The sequence below is a fragment of the Monopterus albus genome, unplaced genomic scaffold (assembly GCF_001952655.1).
Source record: "Monopterus albus unplaced genomic scaffold, M_albus_1.0 scaffold100.1, whole genome shotgun sequence".
Taxonomy (NCBI): Eukaryota; Metazoa; Chordata; class Actinopteri; order Synbranchiformes; family Synbranchidae; genus Monopterus; species Monopterus albus.
Window position 1 is genome coordinate 178,293 of NW_018127980.1, and position 21,397 is coordinate 199,689.

At 42.2% G+C, this 21,397-nt stretch overlaps 2 protein-coding genes across 2 annotated transcripts in view; both read left to right on the plus strand.

The window, feature by feature from the left end:
• Positions 1–70: 70 nt before the first annotated feature.
• skida1 (SKI/DACH domain containing 1) lies at positions 71–4,924 on the plus strand. Its single transcript, XM_020609570.1, has one exon. The coding sequence runs from the start codon at positions 400–402 to the stop codon at positions 2,854–2,856; it is 2,457 nt and encodes an 818-aa protein (XP_020465226.1). The 5' UTR covers positions 71–399; the 3' UTR covers positions 2,857–4,924.
• Positions 4,925–7,884: 2,960 nt separating this feature from the next.
• Positions 7,885–21,397, plus strand: part of pkd1l1 (polycystin 1 like 1, transient receptor potential channel interacting) — a 35,203-nt gene continuing 21,690 nt past the window's right edge. Inside the window, exons 1-14 of the mRNA XM_020609629.1 lie at positions 7,885–7,972; positions 12,332–12,409; positions 14,695–14,974; positions 15,292–15,429; positions 15,548–15,723; positions 16,355–16,440; positions 16,676–16,831; positions 18,227–18,360; positions 19,159–19,379; positions 19,553–19,721; positions 19,935–20,174; positions 20,425–20,557; positions 20,639–20,842; positions 21,039–21,220. Of these exons, the coding sequence (XP_020465285.1) occupies positions 7,885–7,972; positions 12,332–12,409; positions 14,695–14,974; positions 15,292–15,429; positions 15,548–15,723; positions 16,355–16,440; positions 16,676–16,831; positions 18,227–18,360; positions 19,159–19,379; positions 19,553–19,721; positions 19,935–20,174; positions 20,425–20,557; positions 20,639–20,842; positions 21,039–21,220 (2,285 nt within the window). The remainder of the gene's footprint in view (positions 7,973–12,331; positions 12,410–14,694; positions 14,975–15,291; positions 15,430–15,547; positions 15,724–16,354; positions 16,441–16,675; positions 16,832–18,226; positions 18,361–19,158; positions 19,380–19,552; positions 19,722–19,934; positions 20,175–20,424; positions 20,558–20,638; positions 20,843–21,038; positions 21,221–21,397) is intronic.

Here is a 21,397-nt window from a genome sequence, read left to right on the forward strand (position 1 = left end):
TCTTTCCCTCTCTCTTTTCGAGCTTTTTTATCCCTCTGGCTGAGGCAGTGGAGTACACCTATCTCTTGTCCTGCTGCCGACCAGAGGGGAGTAGAGCCGGCTGCGGCAGGTAGAAGCAGCCCAGGCTTGGTGGATGCATTTAGTCGCATTCCTCCGCCATGCCGGACCGGGGCCAGAAGCGAGGGGGGGCTGGTATCGGCTCATGCAACCTATTAGACACCGGCAACTCCATTTAACTCCGCATGTCGAAGTTTGCATTCTCATGACGCAGCAGCAGTGTGGATGGATTAAAGGTATGAGCAGGATGCCCTAAGCTCACGACCCCATGCCATTAACTGGTAAATCCATATTGCACTGAGAGGACTGACACGGATTAATATTGGAGCGGATACATAAAACATGGGAGACCTAGAGTGTGGCTTTGAGGAAATGCAGGGAGTAAGACTTGGATACCTGCTCATCAAAGGCAAGCAAATGTTTGCTTTGTCTCAGGTCTTCACCGACCTGCTGAAGAACATCCCTCGGACCACTGTGCACAAGCGCATGGATCACCTGAAGGTGAAGAAGCACAACTGCGATCTGGAGGAGCTGCGAAAGCTCAAAGCAATAAACTCTATAGCTTTCCATGCCGCTAAATGCACTCTCATATCGCGGGAGGACGTGGAGGCTCTGTATTTCTCCTGCAAGACAGAGCGGGTGTTGAAGTCCAACAAAAGGAAAGCGAAAGCAGTGTGTTCCCCCAAGGATCCTGATGTTTCATCGGGTCTCCTCGGTACAGACGCCGAGCTGTGGAAGGAAAAAGTTTGGTTTAGTTTGCACGGTGTCCCGGACACTGTCACACTTCACAACAAAACGGGTAGGAGGAAAGAGCGGACTCCTTGCCTTAGGGACTCCAAACTACCTCAATTTTACCACAAAACGCACGGACGTGATTACTGTTCGGCGACTAAGTCCAGTTACAGACACTTTAAAAACTATGAAACAGCGAAAATAACAGGGGATTGTGTTACTCTGAGCCAAAGGCACGCCTTTTTCAGGAGCGCAATAAGCCGGCAGCCGGTGGTGCTTCAGTCCGCCATAGCTGCTCAGTCCCGGCTCTCGCGCACACCCGGCGACCTACTCCACAAAAGGAAGAGGAGGCGAGAGGGGGGCGGCGGCAGGGACAGCGCCAGGCATTCGTGGAGCAGGAGCAGGCACGCGCACCACCATGTACCACCGGTGCTGCTTGTACAACCCAAAGCATCCAGCGGTCACGGGACTTCGTTTGGTGCTTTCCATCTCGGTCCGGACTTATATCTTGACCCCAGACCTTACCACCACCATCACCACCAGCATCACCATCATCATCATAACCACGAACCAAGTTTTCTTGAGGGTTACAGCAGTGACACCGAGTCCAGCACCAACTCAGACCGGGCATACCAGGACTCGGACTTTGGGTCCAACTTCTCCACAACCAGTAACTCCGGGAGCTCAGAGGAGGAAGAGGAGGGTAAGGATGAAGATGACACGCAGTCAGAGAGTTCAGAGGTCAGTTCAGATGAGGAGAGAAGCTCTTCTCAATCTGACTCAAGCTCAGTCTCCAGTCGTGTTTCGATCCAGAGTATCCGCTTCAGACGGGCCCGGGTGGGTTCTCTCGCCAAAAGTCACAACGCCGATAAAGCGCCATTGGTCCTACAGCCCACGTTTCATTACAACCAGCAGCAACAACAAAAACAACTCAACACACTGTGCCATGTTGCCACTTCACAGACAGAAGACAGCAAACAGGAGAAACGTCAAAAATGTGAATTTATATGCAGTGAAATTAGAAATGACTTGGGACCCTTACAGCCACCAAAACTGAACTCAGCTGTTGTGGGAGGGAGGTCCCAAAAGGAAACGGCATCTGAGTCGGATCCAAACAGGGCTGACCCTGTGGATGAACCGGCCTCTTGTTCACCGGGACTCAACCGCAATAAGGGTTTTCACCCCTCACGCATGACACCGGTGCATCTCGCCAATTTCCCCTCGGAACAGAGCGCACAGTGTGACCAGGACAAAGACGCAAAGCTCTCCAGATATACAGACAAAGGGGAAGCAAAAGCCACCATCTTAAAACTACCCACTTCACTGAAAAACATAAAGACCGAGGCGGAGGAGCCTTCTGTAACCGCCAACCCCCACCCGGACAGCGACAGGGCTAGGACACCACCGTTCAACCTCCACAATGTAAAAGTTAAAGTGGAGGAAAGCTGTGATGAATATGAATACCAGACCCAGGCCACTGTAGTCAAATGTAAAGGAGATAAGGCAGAGATCAGCAATGGCCAGTATCCCAGCAGAGTCATCAAACAAGGGGACTTTTTCAACAGCGGGCTTAAAATCACAGAGAGCCATGAGGCGAATCAGGAGACCCCATGTGGTCCTGAAGAATGCAGGAGCACCCAAGATACACCACGTAGCGAGGAAGGGGAGCACAGACACAGCATTTGCAGGGCGCCAGTACCAGGGAGTAAAAAACCCCGAGTTTCCAGAACGCAAACAAAGCAAAATGTCCACAGGCGCAACAAGGCTGCCTCCTCCTCTTCGTCGTCTCGTCCCGAGGACACATCCACGGAGGATTTACCGAGCAGACGCAAACGCAGCAACACGAGCACCGTAGCATCGCCTGCAAAAATGCCTTTCAGCCTGATGGCAAATTTCCCATCCCCGCCGTCCCTAGTTCTTGGCATTGACGGGGATTTGTGTCCTGCTTACTCCATGAACTTGCTGAGGAGCCCCGGGCCTCCCCCTCCATCCCACCCCGTGTGGAGGTGGCAGCCAGGCGGCCAGATTCTCCCTCCCCCACATGCTCAGAGAACTAGGAAATACTGAGCTGTGTTTTAAGCAGAAAAAAAACAAAACAAAAAACTAAAGCCCTCACAGTGTCCATCTCCAGCCTAACCGTAGTCTCAGTCTTAAAGTAAGTCCACCAAATTGGCCTCAACTTCATCGGTGTATTGTTTTCGTCCCGTTTTTCCGTGAATGGATTTACATTCCGCTTTGTTTTCAAGTTTCGGGAAAGGGAGGAAAATGTACATGATGCTCTTCTGCAGCCTCACAAACCGCCCACAGGACTGGGAGACCGTATGCTTAAAACACTTGTGTTTTTAAAATAAGTTATCTGTCCTTGGCAACATGTTAGCGTTTCCATTCTCGGCCTGTTGGATTGTATGGTGTCTGCGTTTCAGCGTTTTGTTTTGTGCTTTGTCTGACAGAGAGTAGGGGGTAAAAAGAAATCTTTGAGATGAGACTGTTTATTGCAGATGTAACTGACCGTAAGTTTTACTTGGTGAATCAAGAAAAAAATATCAGGTTTTCCCATTCTGTGCCACTTGGTGAATTTTATATATCCAAGCTGTAATTTCTGCCATGACCGTCATGTTGACCAGCTTGGCCACAATGGCCCATGTGTCCAAATGTTCAGTTTCAGAGAATAATTAAAATTTAGTTTATTGATGCCTAATTATACATGCTGACACTTAAGTCTTTATTAGATTTTATATGAATTTATTCCTTTTTTTGAGCACTAATGGTTTGTTTTTCAGTCTTGTTTTCTTGTATTTCTACGGAGTCTTTCCTGGTTTGCAAATGTGTGGCGTGCACAAACACAGGCCTAGACACAACACGGGCCTTATGTACAGACAATCAAAAGAAAGAAAGAAAGAAAGAGGCTCAGATCGTCATAGCACGTCAAGTCCCACCGTAGACTCCATTCATGACAACTGGGCCACGGATTTCTCCATCATATTTGTGCCACAGTGAGTCTGCATTTGCGTTCAGAGCACGCACATAAGTCAGGAAAATGTAAAACACAGTGACAATGTTAGTTTATCAATGGGATGTGGCTCACGAAATAGAACCAAAACAGCTTCGGACTCCTTCTAGTTATACTGGCAACCCAGAAACAGTGCAACAAAGCACAAGCGATAGGCTGAAATGCATTGCACTTTGACACTTTTGGGGGTCAGCTTTAGGATTTTCTGACCAGCCTGTGAAATGATGTCTGAGAGATGCTGATTAAAACACACTAAAGACGAGTTTGTCTAATTTGGATGTGGCCACAAAGGACAAACTCGTTTTACTGCTGGTATAATTTAGCCATGTGTGAGTTTCTAACCACGGATGGTTGTCTGCCTGTAATTTAATGATATGCTAATTTCAATGAAGCCACTGCTGTTCATTATTCTATTTTAGTTGATGTCAGTTGTCTGGATCTGAGCTGGAAAAGCCTCCTTTCCTAGCATTAGTCAAGACGCCCAAAATACAATATTCTTTTATTTTTAAAATATCGCTTTCTTTATTTGCCAAATGTCACGATCTTTAATGTAGCCTTTTGAATATGGTCAGTCAGTGATTGCCCCAGGTCTGTTTCATTGTACACATCTATAAACAGCAGTAAATCAAGTGGTTGGAGCTGCACCTACATGTAGGTATTTTAAGGAACTGTGTAGATGTATTTAATGGCAGCACCGGACGCGCTCTGCTAATTGGCAGCCTTTTAATGCCTGACAAAGAGAGGCCCAGCTTGGCTATCTGGATCACAACAAACCCAAAGCCCATGGATGATGTCAGCCTTCTCAGAAACACTGCAATGGCTCATTCATTCAGAGGACTGGGGGAACTATTTAATGGGAGATTGTTAAAGGGGGAAATTTTTAAAAAAGGACTTTCACTCTGCCTAAATCAGTGTGAATACATGTTGTAGATGTTTAGCAATGTGACTAAATCACCATCCTGCAGCCTTGAAGCCCAAAGTCATCACAGGCCTTGTTTCTTAGTTCAATTTTAAACTTCTGTTCTCAATTTTTGAGGCTATGACACAAGCCAGTATATGAGCAGGCTCGCAGTGCAAGGGGGAGGGGGGGGGAGGGGGGCATCGCTGTGTTGCAGGAGCGAAGCTTTCAACCTTTAATCCGCATGTCAAAAGCATAGCTTGCACGGCGTAAGAAGGAGAGGAGTAGCCTGCAGCCAGAGCCGTGCGGGTTTGCCCCCCTGACGTACCAGCTCATTCTCACGCAGTGCTCACAATGCGCGGCTGAGGGACGGAGGTGGTGGTAATGGCCTGTTGGGGGGGGGGTGCTCTTCACCGTTAAGACAAATAGCTCTCTGACAGTGACGCTATCAATGTAAACAATTGCGTCGTGCAGCAGCTAGAGGCTGGTGGCTCTCTCCCCCCTCCCCCCCCCCACCCTGCCCTCCTCATTTACTTGGCTTTTTCGATGCTGTACTTGAGGTCATGTTTTTGACATGGCATTTGAAGTCACTGGTTGATTAGAACTGAATATTTATTTTTGTGAATTCCGGGGGGTTCTTGTAGGCCTATATTGATCATTTGTGTGAATATATCTATGTATAGGGCCGCTGCACTTGAAATGGAAACTTGAACGGTGGATTTCTAAAGCACTTTCCCTTTCTCTTTTTAATTATGAAGCATTCATTAAACGCGACTGAGTGTAATGATCAGGCTCTCTCTCTTTCTTTCGAGTTGGGCAAGCTTTGCTTGTTTTGGAGGGGGTTAAACAGATTTGATGGACAAGCTGGAGAGGGTTATGAAAACAAATAAGTGAAGTGATTTTTAAACTTTCTTTAGGGGATTTCCCTTTATTCAATTATCTCTTTATTTGGAAGTCCAGCTGGTGTAAATCTTTGATATTTCTTGCACCATATGTCATAAAATGTCATAAGTTTACAGTTTTCTATGAAAACTGAGTAACATCATAAATATTTCAAAGGAAATGTGGCCATAGGTTATGTTCAGTTAAGTAGCCCAACAGAGAAGCGTTTTGTCCTGAGGGTACGAGGTTTCGGGATCGTAAAGGAAATAGACCCCAAACAGATCTACAGTCCTTCTTCACATTGTGACCTGTTTAAACTAACAAGATTATTTAATGTAATGACCGATTGTTATTCCTAAACTATGGCTATAAAGACTCTTAAAGTATGGATTCCCATTCCCAGTGTATTTAAGGGGTGTGGGGCAGAAACAGGCCTGTAATAATAACAAGAGGCAGTCACTGAGGTAGTGCTCGTTGAACGCGTGAAGCCAAACCTCTGGCCCAACACTGAACCTTTGAGCTAAATCGATACTGTAGCATTGCATTTACAGGAGGCCTGTGTGCAGAAATGGCCAACATGCCGATAAACGTCAATATAAACCAACAAACAACTAGATAAGCCGTTAATCTCGTATGCAGAAGGCAAATCCAGATATACTGAAGCCACATGGGATACACATGAGCTATCCACGGCCACACCAGAGGCTACATGCGGCACAGGAAATTCGCCCGAAGGCGACTGGACCTCCAGAAATGTGCAGAATGCAACTTCTCTAAGAAGCTTTGAGCAGACTTGCCCTGCGCTCAGTCTGCCATGTATTGGGCTACGTGATGTCTCTCTGATTAATGAGACTCTGCCAATGGTCCAGGCCAAAGCCCCGAGGTTGACAAGAAGAGCCGGGGCTGTCGGGCTGTGTGGCCCCGGTGGAGGCTGCAGGGGCTGACACCAGTCACTGTGCTCCTGTTTCAGGGTTAGATCTCAGTGTAGATTCGCAATCACACTTCTGTAGAATAACAACAGAAAAAATACACGTAAAAGAACAAAATAAGCATTCATACATTTAGTGTATTTGAAGCTACGTTTTTCTAAAGAACTCGGCTTTTTAATGGCTGCATATTTTGGAAAACAATTATGGGTAATGCTGATAGACAGATGCCGTGTCAGCATTTTGCACAGATCATTCAGACAATTAAATTGTCAGGACGTTTAATCTCACACTTGTAAATTATTCCCCTGTCACTCGCCTCTTCACACTCCCAAGCTCGTAATATTTTATAGACTATATATTATAATATTTTGGTTTAAAAAAATAATAAGCAAAGAAATTCTTTGGATGTTTTGTAGAGAATCTGTAAAAGTAGGTGTGTTATCGCAGCCTTTATAGCAGCAACAATTTCTAAGCTTTTTGTTTGTAATGTAGACTACTCTCCCTCTCTCTGTGAGTGTGTGTGTGTGTGAGTGTGTGTGTGTGCTTTCTGATCTGTTGTTTTGTGAATACAGGAGTGTCTCAGCGAACAGAAGAGCCCATTAAATGAGCCGCAAGCACATACTTACTTTATTTGTCTTTTAGTTTTGTCACCAGGCAGCTTCTGCTGCAGGGCAATGTTCTGAATCATGCTGAAGATGGTCAAATAAACCCAATACATTCCCTTACGTAGCCTGGCTAACTTGGTGGAATAAGAAAACTCAGATATTATATAGTATACTGTAGCTATGATGAGCTTCTCCCGTGTGCACGCAGGCTACACGTTGCAAACCGAGCAACGTCAGTTCACTTGTAATGAAATGATAAAGGTTCAGCTTTTCACACCCAAGCCCTCAGCAACAAACCCTCAGCTCGGTGTGTGTCCTCGCATGTTGTGTAGGTGTGCCCCATTGATATTTAAATGCAACCCACTAACTTTTGTGTGATGCTGATGCTAAAGAAAAATACGAGACATTTTTCATATTAGATTATTGCTGTATATTTCTAAATACACTCCTTTCATGGGGCGAAGCACCGCGCTGTCCCCACGGGATTCCTCAGAGCTGGAAAACAAACTAATGGTGGAAATGGTACAGTCACCATCCATCCAAGTGCTTTAGTGTATTCAGAGATTTTTTATTTTGTTCAGTCCTGATTTCATACAAATGCTTGTTTGATGTAATGTTTACATAACTAAAAAACCTCCAAACGTTCCTATTTACACATTTCGGCCATGTCGACTTCATATTTTACATGGTCATCATTAGGCAACAGTGACACAAAAGCACAAAAAGGCTGAGGGATTGTTATACATGTTACCCGTCTCATCAGTGGCTACGATGGCGGAAGCAGCGCTGGGTTTCACACGACGCCCCGCTGCTCAGACCCCGAGTCAGGGGAAGCGATGGCGGCCAGTGCGGAGAGAAGGTGGGAACGTTTTGCTTTAAAAAAAAAAAAAACCCATTCAAACGGAAATTTGTTTCCGCAAAGTACCAACTAAAATGTTATTTGGTGTCCTGTTGGAATGTAAAGAACTCAAAGTGATTTGATCACATTAACCTCCCAGCACATAGTTAAACAGCGTTTCCAAACATGGAAGCACTAATACATCCCGTTTGGTTGGAGCATGTTGATATAATTATATAGGCCTGTCCGCGTCTATCTTATTTTATTTTATTTTATAAAACGTTTGATTAGCGAGGATGTCTTTGCCGACATGTAGAAACTGTTCTGTTTTTCTAGCCTGCCTGTGTAAATTGAACTGAAATGTCCCAAAGTGCTGAAAACGTGTTTCAGACCCAGGGAGCCAGAGAGCTGAAGTCTGAGGCTCAGTGGCCGGAGGGAGTGCGCGGGGGAAGAAGGGGAAAACCAGCACCGAAGGGCCCCGTCATGGAGCTCAACTCCATTTGTAAGCGCTTTCCTGCGGACAGGAGAGAGCCAGATGTAGTCAGTCTAATGATGGATGGAGGCTGTAGCAACTTTTGAACACAGTTATCGAGCCCGGTTCAGTTACGCACATTGGCCTCGACCAGTAACGCTGAATCAGAAGAAGGCATTTAATCCAACCTCTTCTCATTTAAGCTCTTCTCCTGTTATTTATCAACATTTTTTCCTCCTAAGGCCTAAAAATTATGTTAGTCACCATCTTCTGTTTTCTGTTGGTCAGCACTGTGCGCACAAGGATCATATTAGAAGGTTAACTGGGAATTATTCATAAGGTTTTGGGGAGAATTTATAAGACTATACAAAATAGATCACACATTTTCTATATTCACAAGGTTCCCATACCAGATAGTTGCATTATACATTAAAATTACTCTGTGTTTATTCAGGTCGAGACACTTTACTATAAGAATTATCACAGCGCACAGTCAGTGTGACATAGAACAAGGTTCTCAGTTGAAAAGGAGGGTTAAGACACGTAGACAACATCAACCCCATATCAATAACACGTCAAGCAAAATTAACATTTGACATTCCTGTTGTTTGCATTAAATGATTTAATCTGTTTCAAGCATGTTTCATCATTAACACCTGGTGTTTTTATTTCTTACCATATTTCTAAGGTCTGCTGAGCTATTTGTAATAATTCTTCTAAGAAATTTGATATACACTCCTATCTGTGAAGGCCTTTTCTAAAAGTTTTTTAAATGAATTTAGTAAATTATAAACTGAACCTTTCCTTCACGCACAAATCTCTGTGTTGAAAACTCTGATAGAAACACTTTGGCACATTGAAATGAATTTGCATTAGGTCATGTGAATACGTAGGTTGTGTTTCTGTTAAATAAATAAAAAAACAAATGTCCTAGAACTAGTTAAAATAAATTCCATTAAATGCATATTGTAGTTTATTTGGATAAATTGAAATGTCAGGAACAAAAAAAAAGAAATTTCTATTTAATGTCCAAGATCGACTGATTAAAACGTCCCACGGCCTGAAAACTAATATCTGGACACTGGTTCCTTTTATAAAACGACAGGTCAGTTGAGAACATTACACACTATAGGGGGATTTGAACACTGCCACAAGCAGCAGTGACCTTTGACCCCTCATACCAGGGAGTTGGGACAAGGGATAAGGAGCCCAGGCTGGAGCAGGGATAAAAGCCACCAACACACACACACACACACACACACACACACACACACAGACACACAGACACACAACAGAGAACTTCCTCCAGAGCTGTAAACACACTCATATAGGGGCACAACAAAAATGAATAAAACATATGTTCTTAATATACAAAACAGAAATAATCCCATTAATTTGACCCCAATACTGACAACTGATTAGTATATCAGTGCTCTCACCCCTTGCACAAGTAAAGAGATAGTCTCATTTTGAAACCTGCATGTCAAACAGCAGACAAATGAATGGGCCTGCTGCCTTGCTGCAGGGCATGCAGGCAGGAGACGTGATGTGTCAGAAGCAGATTTGAGTGGATGAGTTTCCCTTTCTTCTCCTCTTCAAATGAAGTTTCTCAAGTGACTGAGAAATATAATAGTTCTCTTTTTGGGGGGCTGTCTGGGCCTTTGGCAGATAAGGTTTCAGCCAACAGTTTTCAACCACTTCTTTAGATTGAGTGTCAGGATGTGAGACAAAGGGGACCGAGACTCAAGACTGGTTGTAACCAACTCCTTATTTAATTGACCTGTTCACAGCCAAATGAAAAATCGCTTGAATTTTCCTTCCTTCCAAAGTGATGTTTTCAGTAATGACATTTCTAACAGATGCTTTGCTTAGTCTGTTGGCTCGGTGGATTTTTGTATCAACATTCATTTGAATTTAAAATATTGGTTAAATTCCAGTCAGATTATTTTTCTAGACTAATGATCCACATTGTTTTTATTGTGAGAAAACCAATATTCTGAGATCTGTCAAATAACATTTGAATAGCGATGTTTGACTTGCATGTTCACAGTAAGCACAGTGATGACTCAGATGAATTAGCATCACAGGATTAAGTCTTCACTGGAAGATTAAAGGTTTAAAAGTACATTACAAACCTATGTGTCCTAATAGCCCATCGGTTTTCTTATTCTTAACATGTCAGTGGCTGTGTTTGAGCTTTCTGATACATTCATCCTCTCAGAACTGCGTCTTACTCTTGGTTTATCAGGGCCCTCCGGATTTTTTTCTGCATTTCAAGCCTTGTTTAGTGGTTGAGGGGCTTGTAAATAAATTGGTAAGTGCGGTGAACGAGGAGCAGATATACAGAGTTTGGGGCATATTCTTGTCCCTTTGTGCGCAAAGAGAAGAAACAGGTTCTGTTCTGCTTCTTGAGAGGATCATCACGCAGGACTGAAGAGCTTTTGTTCACTTAAAGCAGCTGATTGGATGACATGTTAATTCATGAACAGTTTAACTACAAGTTCGACTTTAGTTAATGAAAATAAAATGACAAAGATCATACGGTCAATTAAAGGAGGACTTTTTTAAAATATGAATCTATGTGTTATATAATACAGATTCGTTCAATCAATCAGAAATGCAATGTAAAATCGTTTGCAGAAAAATAAAGATATGTTAGCATAGCCACAGCAAACAACTACTTCAAATATAAAAAATACCTTTAGATGACTGAAAGATATGCTGGCTATTTGTGAAGAAAATGTAATAAACAAACTGTTAAAGCATGAAATAGTAGAAGCAAAAATGGGTTGAAACAAACGGTTTCACCTGTCTTTACATTTATTTTAAACATTCTAGTTTGGTCACATATTAGTTGTCTCTTTGTGCCAAACCTCCAGTTTTATTTGTGTTTCCACAACATGACGCAGAGTTTTCTTTTCTCGACCAGAGCTTTTGCTGCAATCTTCAAATATCAAACTATATGAACAGAAAACCTTAAAACTACACAATAGCTGATATTTAGGGGGTTTCACTGAAATGACCACTAACATGCTAAATGACCAGGGTATGTAAGAAATCTGTGGTCACCCCTGGACGTTGTTTAGCGATTTGACATGATTTACAAATGTTTGTTTTTTATTGAATTATTTTTATCTGTGCTTTTGGCTCAGATGTATTTGTGTTTCCTATGTAGGCCATGTCTTGCTGCCAGAAACCCTTTCAAGAAATTATGCTAAAATATCTAATTCAATTTGCCATAAGGGTAAATAGTCATAAAAGGTCGGATTAATCCAGAAAACCAAAAAATAATTTGGTTAGAAAAGTGGAAGTTGCAGTTGCCATGACTAATTTACTTGTTCGACAAATAATCAGGAACATTTTTTAAACCATTTCAACAACTTTATACCCAGATGAAGAGAACTAAGCGTGGCCATCATTTCGTTCTTTCTCAGAAGAACCTGTGTTGCCTGCAGCCAATAGTTATGGAGTTACCTTGGATGAGGTATACGCCTGCCTTCCTCCTCTTTTCAATGTATTTCTGCGTTTGCTTTAATGAGCTTCATTAGGTCACACCATTTTTCAGCCTTTCTATCAAAAGCACCGGTGGTTCCGGGCAGTGCATCAGTCTTTATTCTTCTGGAGTTTGTCTTTATTTTGCACAGAACGTTCGTTAACGCCCTACGTCCGGGAAGACATCTGGGAAACACCGTACAACCTCATTTCAACTTAACATATTTTCTTCTAAAAAAAAGTCCATATGACATTTGTACTGATCATTTTCTTGCTTAGGTTTTAATGGACGCCGATAAACGATCGCTGATGATAAATGATGCAAATAAAAAGGCGAGTGAATCGAGTTTTGGGTGTTTTTTCACCTTTATGTGTCTGCCTAAAATATTCTCATTAAAACATTTGTCTGTGTTCAGGATCTGTCCGCCTCAAACGACTTCCGTCTACGGAAGTCATTCGAAGTTTGTCGTTGTCTCCAGCGGACTGCGCCCTCGGTATGGGCGCGCACTGCAGGCGCTTACATAACGTTTCGGTTGAATGGGAGTCTGCTCTACCCAGCGGCGTAACGCTGATCTAGCAGGGGTTTTGTTTCCCAAAGATTTCGTTTTCAAGATTGTTTGTCAGTTGTATCCCCTCGTGCACGGCGCATTTAAAACACAGCACGCGCTTAATGAATTAAGCAGGTTGCTGGAGCTTCATTAGGCCCGAGCTGGGTTTTACGCACTGTCCCGACTACAAAACGTCATATTGATGTTCAGAGTTTGGTTAGAAAATCATCATCAAAATGTGATCCGGGGACCTCCAGGGGTCCTGGAACGTGCTGCAGGGGGTCCTACAGCGCATAAAGCGTTATGTGTTTTCGGTAAATAAAGTAAGTAATTGATTCACAAGGAATGACCTCAATATAAGACTTACATGGGCTTCAAATATCGGGCCACCCCCTATGAATGTTTTGTTTCCATATAATACAGATGAATCGATATTAAATCAACTAAACTCATCATTTATTTTTTTGGATTTGTCTGGGTTTCTGTGGTGGCATGAAGACTATGTGTAGTTGGTGTTTTCATGATCTGAAGACGTTTGCGACTCCTTGAGTGAAGAAACCAAACGAAATAGATCAAATACGTGCGTTGCTATTTTGCACAAAATGGGCAGAAAATGTGTCTGATTCCCCCTCTGCACCTCTCTCTGGCACAGGCAGCTTGAAGACATGATGCTGTCAGACAGCGTCCCCTGCTGGTCACATGCACACGTGGAAATTTTCTTAAAGGGGATGTCTGGTAAACCGGAAGAGGTTTTTAAGGTGGACCGCTGGAGTTAGCTACAAGAACAGATCGCTTTGTTAGAAAATGGCTCACGGGTCAACCTGGACTCGGACCAAAGACCGTTCCGACGTGTTTTTCAACCTGACAGCTCGGACGCGCGCTGCAAAAAGCGCGTCTGGAGAGTGAATTTTGTCTCGTGCTGGGATGATTTCATGTCCAGTTTAAAACGATGTTTTTATATAAACTCCCTGCAGTAATAACTTGGGACACAAACCCACACAGTTGAAAACTATTTAATCTTGCGTCAACCCGGGGTCATTTTACTTGTCAGAAAAAAATTCTAGGACTCAGAATAAAACCAAATGGCCAATAAGATGCGTGTGTCAGTAATGGACATTGCTTTAATGCCATAGAGAGGCTTCAGTTTGGATGAGGATGATCCAAGGCTAGTCCTGGCACCTGATTTCTAATGGCATAGTCTAATAAAACATATATTTGATTACCTGTGAATGCTTTTTTTAAAATCCTGTTTTGTTGTAAGTATTTATGAAAGAATATAAACCAGTCTCTGGCCTTCAAGTGGTACAAATGGGCTGCTGGGCAACATGAAATCAAATCACAAATGTGATTTGCTTCTTGACTTGACCTTCCTCTCACAAACGTAGGCTATTAGATAAATAATTAATCTCCTTCCTGTGATACAGTTTGCAAGCCTACCTGATGTGGGCGCCTGGCCAGGTCACATTGGGGCAGTTTAGTTTGACTCACTGTGACACTGTATAACAGCAGAATATTCCAAATCAACTATTTATATTAAACCTGTAGACAAAATAATAAACAGATTCTGTTCTGTTCAAATGCAGATTTTATTTTAACCTGGTAACGATTTTTCCCCCCATTAGGTCAAATTATTTTGCAGTCTGTCTGGGGGGAAAAGCACAGTTTAAACCGCAGCACCGGCCTTTATTTCCCTGGAAATAGTTTCATTTTGTATGGAAAATTGGTAAAACCCTAACCCCGGTAACACTGTAAAGATATACAGGTTTGTGCGACTGACTGGTTCCCTTTGTGATTTTCGCAGACTGGGGAGCTTAGACAATACATGCAACAAACAAAATTATGTTCTTTAGCCTAAATCATCAAACCACATGACGCCACACCTACGGAAACTACACATCACTAAACTGTGGCCATGAACCAAAAGGGTTCACACATCCTTTCTAAAATTCAAATACAAGAGTCCCACACATGCACTGTGACCCAGGCTATGGCAGGGATAGTTTACCTCATAGTGTCACAATGATTTTTCTGGTTGTTAGCATACCCGTTCAATAAAACTCTTCCGTCTTCACGACCCTTTTTAGTTCCTTCATTTGCAAACAGTCACCTGCTGTGTTCTCGCTTCCCGCATTCACACGCTCTGTGCATACAGTGCTTTTGTTGTCAGTGCACCTGCTTTTCTCCTGCTGTCCACAACTCTTCCCAGTCTTATACTTGCGCGTCCTCATCAGATGCGATCTGTGCATTCAGCTGCTCTCCTGAGCTTGGTGTCGCTGCGGCCTTTGTCCGGAAACTTTACGCATCCGACATGAATTGTGCTTTTATTTATACGTTCATTTCCTTGCATCCGTTTTTTAATATGTTGTCTGCGGCAGTTCATCCGCCAGGTCGTGAGGATTCGCCATGGTTCCTCGGCTGCTTCAATGCCAGCGACTCATCTTTCCTTTATACACCCAAGGGTGTCCATGACCTTGACCCGGTAACCTGCTCTGCACGCTGCCTGGATGACGGGTAAGTTGTGCGTAATCGCACGCAGAGTCAGTTGTAGTTCAGCTAAAACTGGTTTGGATATTTCTTGTGTAAAATGATGGACAAGTTCCACTTTTTAAGATTTCAATAATCCTGTTGCGACCATGTGATTCCATAAGACACAATCTCCTCTCAGAGCCTAGGAACAGGTAGTCAGTTAGACGCCCTATTACATTAAATCATTGGGTTGCATTGCTTTTCTGTATGTACGGTAGTGCTGGTTTATGTGTGAGCGCCATGTTAAAAACAAAGAAATTATTCATTCTAATTCTAATTATTAATTCTGTTTGTCATTGAAGTTACCAGGTTGCAGCGTTGACCTTAGAGAGCTGCTACTGTGGCAGCAACGCGCTACGTGGTTTGGTGGTCAGCGAGTGCTTCAATGCATCTCCAAATAAAGGCTCCAACGATGGCAGAGGGGGGAGTGAAAGACAAAGGTGAGACTGACTACTGCCTTGTGCTATCCCTCAGTGTCTCTCATGGCTTCATAGGTGTGTTTCATAATCAAGTGGCTGAAGGTACAAACAGGTTTCCTTCCCTTTCTTTTCTGTCCAGTGTTCTGCACTGGCCTGTTGGAAGTGGACAGGGGATTGTAGCACTCTACACAACCGAAGGACCATTTCTGCACAGCAGCATTCATCTGGTTATTTCTGCAGATATAGCGCAGGCTGGGAAGGCTTTTCTCATGGAGGTTTCTGGGAAACTGGCAGGCAGACCCAACCAGCCCACAGGTCAGTTGCTAAAGTATTTTGCACTGGTCTACTTTTTGGAAATATGACTCTTCAATTTGCACAGAGGTTGACTCTGGTGTTACTTTCTGATGAACACTTATTGATAAAGATGCTACTTAGTTTTGGTTTTCTATAAAGTGTTTTGAATTGTTGCTTAAATGAATGTAAATTCTATTATTGACTATATTATGTGTTTCATATTGTTTATCATTATTATTGATTATCCTAATTAGAAAAATAGGGTATGTGTGTCTATGGGCAGGGCTGCTCCAACTCTAGGCTGAATTTTAGGCCCAGCCCATTTAAAGAAAATGTATATACATGCAAAAACCAATCAAAGGCATTATACAAAAATAATGATCATAGATATTTGGATGTAATCTGGAAACAAGATACACAGAGTTTTGCGTTTAATATGAAAACACATGTTCTATTATTCTTTCAAGACAACTTCACATGTACAAATTAATGTAGTTAAAATATTTTAAAATGATTTATTTAAGAGTTTTTTTCTGTTAAAAAATCTGTTTACGCACAAAGAAAAAAATCTCAGGATATTTCATTAATGTTTGCACAATTTAAGAAATATATACAGCTTATAGGGACATTTTGTTTTACCTGTGATTCTCAGGGATTCTGAATGTGGGAGAGCAGGACCTCTCTTATGTTACTGTGGAGTTTCTGGGCATGACCCTGAAAACCCAGCATTCGTGTCATGTCAGTGTGTTGGATGATGGTTCTTTTGTTGTGCCATCTGAGTGGATTTTGGAAGCTTCAGGGAAATATGAAATCAATAAGTCAACCAGTTAATGATGAATAATCAATTAATTAATAAGAACACAATAAAACAGTTTCTCCCCTTTTTCTCTCTTACTCTGATACTTTCTGTTTAGACATCACTCATCAACGCCTCTCCACGCGTTCCTCCACACTCCATCTGTCTGTCCTGCAGCCTTCTTCAGATCACTTGGTGATCCCTATGCTCCATGACTCCCTGGGCACCCCTTCCTGTGCACCCTTCAAACAGACAGATTTGCACGGCATGGCCATGCAAGTAATGCTCCTGGGTGACCCTGTCACACTGCAGGAATATGTGGGTGAAGGTCTGGTATTCTGCTGGTGGTCTAATTTCAAAGAAAGAGAGGAAAACAAGGAAGCAGTGGGAGAGAGGATGTGTGTAAAGACAGCTTGTTGCATCCCCATCGCTGAGTGTTTGAACAGCACTTTGGTATGTAGGACTAAAATATTACTATGCATGTATCTCCAGCTAAGATTTTCAAATGTTGAAGGAGTCCCCCTCTTTTAAAGTGATTATTTACTACAAAGAATTTGATATATGGTAGTATTTTTACCGATCACAAATCAACAACACTTTAGTATCTAAGATAAATGAGGCAGTTTTGGCCTTAAATGATAACTAGATTCCAGCAGCGAATTAATTATGTTAAAAATCAGCCCATTCATATTTGCAATCAGGCCTCTTCATAAATGCCTTATTACAAAACATATTTAAAAAAATGTCAACTCTTCATTTTCAGCTGAAAACTATATTTTTGTCCTGCTGTCATTATCTGCTTATCAATGTCTTTTCATCTCTGAATGTCCAAAAATTGCACATGTTCTAAAAATAATAATAATAAAATCAAAAATAAAGGGCTGTTTGAAAACAAAGTACTGCATTTAAAACATAGGTGTTTAATTTACAGTAGGTTTGGCAAGAAAATTCCTGTTGAAAGTTTAGTTTAGTTTTTTATTTTTATTTTTATTCCAAGAAGCCAAATGTTTTATTGCAGAACTCCAACAAATCAGTTACATCAGAGACATTTTTGGTAAAGGTGACAGCAACTGCAGCAACAGCAGAATCCGAACCTGTAAATAACAGGTTAAAATTGATCAAATGCAACAACTTTTACTAGGGTTTTCTCATAATAATTTTGTTACTAATCTTTTTTATATTGTAGAAGTCAAGGGTCAACATGAACACTTCCAAAAAACCATTAGAACATTCATTCATCATCATTCAGCAGCATAATATGTTCATGCTTTAATGCATCTAAACATCCACAGAACCTGACTTTGGAAACAGAGGGAGTTTACACAGTGTCAGTAAGTGCCTATGGATGGAGACAACATATAATCTATATTGTGAGTAATCTGCTTTCAGTCACTGAAAATGTTATAATTATGAGGAATTAATGATCATATTTTCACACTGGTGATATTCACAATGTATCTTTTCGACCGATCCCATAAAAAAAGACCAAAACCAACAATGTATTAGTCTGTCTCATATAGTACAAATAAAGTTACATTTTAAAAAGGCTAAATCATTTCCTGGAGAACAGTGAAGTTTTACAGAGGAATAAGTTATATCAGGCTTTGTCTAAACAAGCACTATTAGTGATAAAAGTATGTCACCAGACGTATGCTCTCATCTCACTTTTATGTGTGCTTTTATGCATGTTGTTTATGTGCAACGTAATGTGGCTGTGTGCTTCTGCAGGTAGTTGGGCATCCTGCTCTTTCTGACCTTAACATTGGTGCATCAGGTAATCAGCTGACTGCTGGAGAATGCATTTTTCTGAGTGTGGAGCTGTTCACCACTATAAACCACCTCAGCCTCACACTAAATCCCAAGTATGACTATAAGAACAGTAATAGCAGTAAAGGAAACATTAAGAGCTGCAGTGATGGGAACATTAAGGATCATTTACATAACAACAGCACCACAGATACTTATGAAGCTGGAAATCATGCAAGAAAAATCTGTCACTACAAAAACAGCAGTAATCACAACTGTAACTACAATAATCATGGCAACATTACCTCTGATCACCATCGCAGTGGACAGCACGGGAACATCTGTCACCTCCACACCTCCAATCAGTCCAGCTGCTGTTTGCATCGCCACCTTCACTGTCACTTCCCCACCACAGCAGGAGGGTATCACCTCACAGCGTCTGTTGTTTCCAGTTCCAAGCCTTGGTCGGTGCTGCTTTCTGCTGTCCTGCCTCAAGCCTTGATGGTGTTTGAAAGTATCTGTGCCCTGAGGCCTTCTGGGAGATGCATGTCAGTAGTTCCAACACATGCAAATTTCAGGCTGGAGGTTGTCAGCCATACCAGGCACATGGGTTCAACAGTGGTATGGACTTTTAGTCTGGATAATGCTGTTGTGATGAACAGGACAACTGAGGAATGGAGCATAAATTTGTCTCTTCCAAAAGCGGGGTGTTATAATGTCACAGTTAAGGCCATAAACCCAATCAGCTGGGCCTCATTTCAAACACACCTTCTGGTTCAAGATCCAGTCGGAGAGCTGGTGTTAAACACTCCCAGTGTAATAACAGCAAATCAAAAACAACCATTGTTATTTAGCATCACATCAGGGTCAAACATGACTGTCTCTGTGCTAGTGAACGCAACACTGTTGTATAGAAACAGCAGCTACGCTACAGGAGAAGAGGCAGTGGTGGTTTTGCTTTTCAACCACACTGGGACAGTTGCAGTTGAACTTCGAGCTGAGAATCAAGTGTCTTCTCAGAACAAAAGCGTGATAGTGAGTGTTGAGGGGAACAGGAAGCCTTCACCACAAGTCAGAGTTAACCCAAACTGGCAGCCACCAAACAATCAAAGTCCTGTTCACAAGGGCAACAATGGTAAGAAATTATTTTTAACTAAAGCAATGGAAAAACAACCGAATATTAAATAAGCAGTTTTTGAAAAGAGTTCATATTTGCACAGCAATATTCTTTATCTCTTTGTGAAGTATTTACATTTCTGTGGCATGTAGAAAACATGTAGATCATGTGACATCTGTTTTGCCTCCTAGCAGTGAGGATTTATGCAGCAAAGCAAGCTTATCCCACAAACACAAATATAACTTTCATAGCTGTGGCTGATGTACCAGAACCTGTAGAGTTCATTTGGCACTTTGGAGACTCCAAATCAGCCAGAACCACATCAAGGACGGTCATCAAAAGATACAACAGACCTGGCAGGTACAAAATATATGGAATACAATGTCTTTTTGAATGTTTGTAAATGTGAGTGCATGTGAATGTGACATTCAAATGTTGTTTTTCTTGAAGCTAGTCATTAAATATGAATGTTGGAAGTGGCTCTTCCTCACCAGCATTTATTTATTCAAACAGATTGTGTATATACATTAACCAGAATACAGCACAATTAAAATCTGCCTGTCTTCAATGTAGGTTTGATGTACTTGTGGCCATGTCTGATGGTCAGATACCCATCACCTCTGAAGTGTTCCCAGTGGTTGTCCAGAGAGTAGTGAGACTCAACAGGCTCGTCCACCAGGCCTCAGTCCTGCAGAACCAGACTGTGAGAGTGAGCTGCCGGGTCAGTGTGGGGACCAACCTCACATTTCTCTGGAGCTTTGGAGACGGATCATACAGGATGGGACAGAGCACAGAACAGCATGTCTTCCACAGGTAACCCAGAGAGTTAATTTAGCAGTTACTCGGGTAAATTTACATTTAGGTAATGCTCTTAGTTATTTTTGAGGACCTGTTTTATAAAAATGAAAAAACACACAATACTGAATTCCCCGTCTTGCAAATTCTTATTTAATGAACAAAAATAATGTTCAGTTCAAAATGAGTTTCTCTTGCTCTTTATTTCAAATGTTGTGTTTTTGATGTTTCTGCATGTGCACATTAGTGTATGTGTTACTCTCTGCAGAACAGGAGAGTTCAGAGTTGAAGTGACTGTGTGGAACCTGGTCAGTTCTGCCTCTCTGAGCAGTTACATCTTTGTTGTAGACCGGCCTTGTCAGCCTCCACCAGTCAAAAACATGGGGCCTCTGCAGCTGCAGGTACAGTCCACTACTAGCAAGGCTGCTAGCTCGGCCTCAGCAAGTAGAGCACAGCTACAAAAATATTCTCCTCTCCTCTAGGTGCGGAGATACGAGGTTATTCACCTGGGAGTTACCTATGAGCGTGACATTGACTGTGACATAACAGGAGGCCTTTACTACACCTGGACCCTGTTTGACTCTGCACACCAGCCCTTCCCTTTGCCTCTCACAGACATGCACAGACAGAGTCTCACACTGCAGAGCCATCTCCTGCACTATGATACCTACACTGCAATAGCCAGGGTAAGTAGCTGAAAAAGGTCACGCATGGAGAAGCCAGAACAATATACTGTATCACTTTTTAATAACCTGGATCTTTAAAGTGAGAACTGGGACTCTCTACATGCCACACTATAAAAGAAGCCATGTATTTAAAAAGAGCTGAGGTCAAAGAACTGGGTGACTATGGTTTGACTGCATAACTGTCATTCCTTCGCAGGTTCAGGTCACTGGCAGCGTGGTGTACAGCAACTACAGTGTAAGAATCAAGGTGATGCCGAGCTCTCCTGTGGCTTTTATCCAGGGTGGCACCAACGTCTTCATTAACAACAGAAACACTACTCTAGTAACCCTGGACGGGCAGAGATCTTATGACCCTGACTTCCCCTTGACCACACTCAGGTAGAAACTGTGAACTGTAGTGAAACTTTTACTGGACATTTAACCAGTGGCAGGTTTAAAGGGACAGATTCAAATATTGAAGGTCCATTTGTCCAATTAGTAAAATTCAAACTTAAAGACATGGTTTGTTGCAATAATAATCAGTATATTATTGATAGTTACACTGTTATCAGTGTA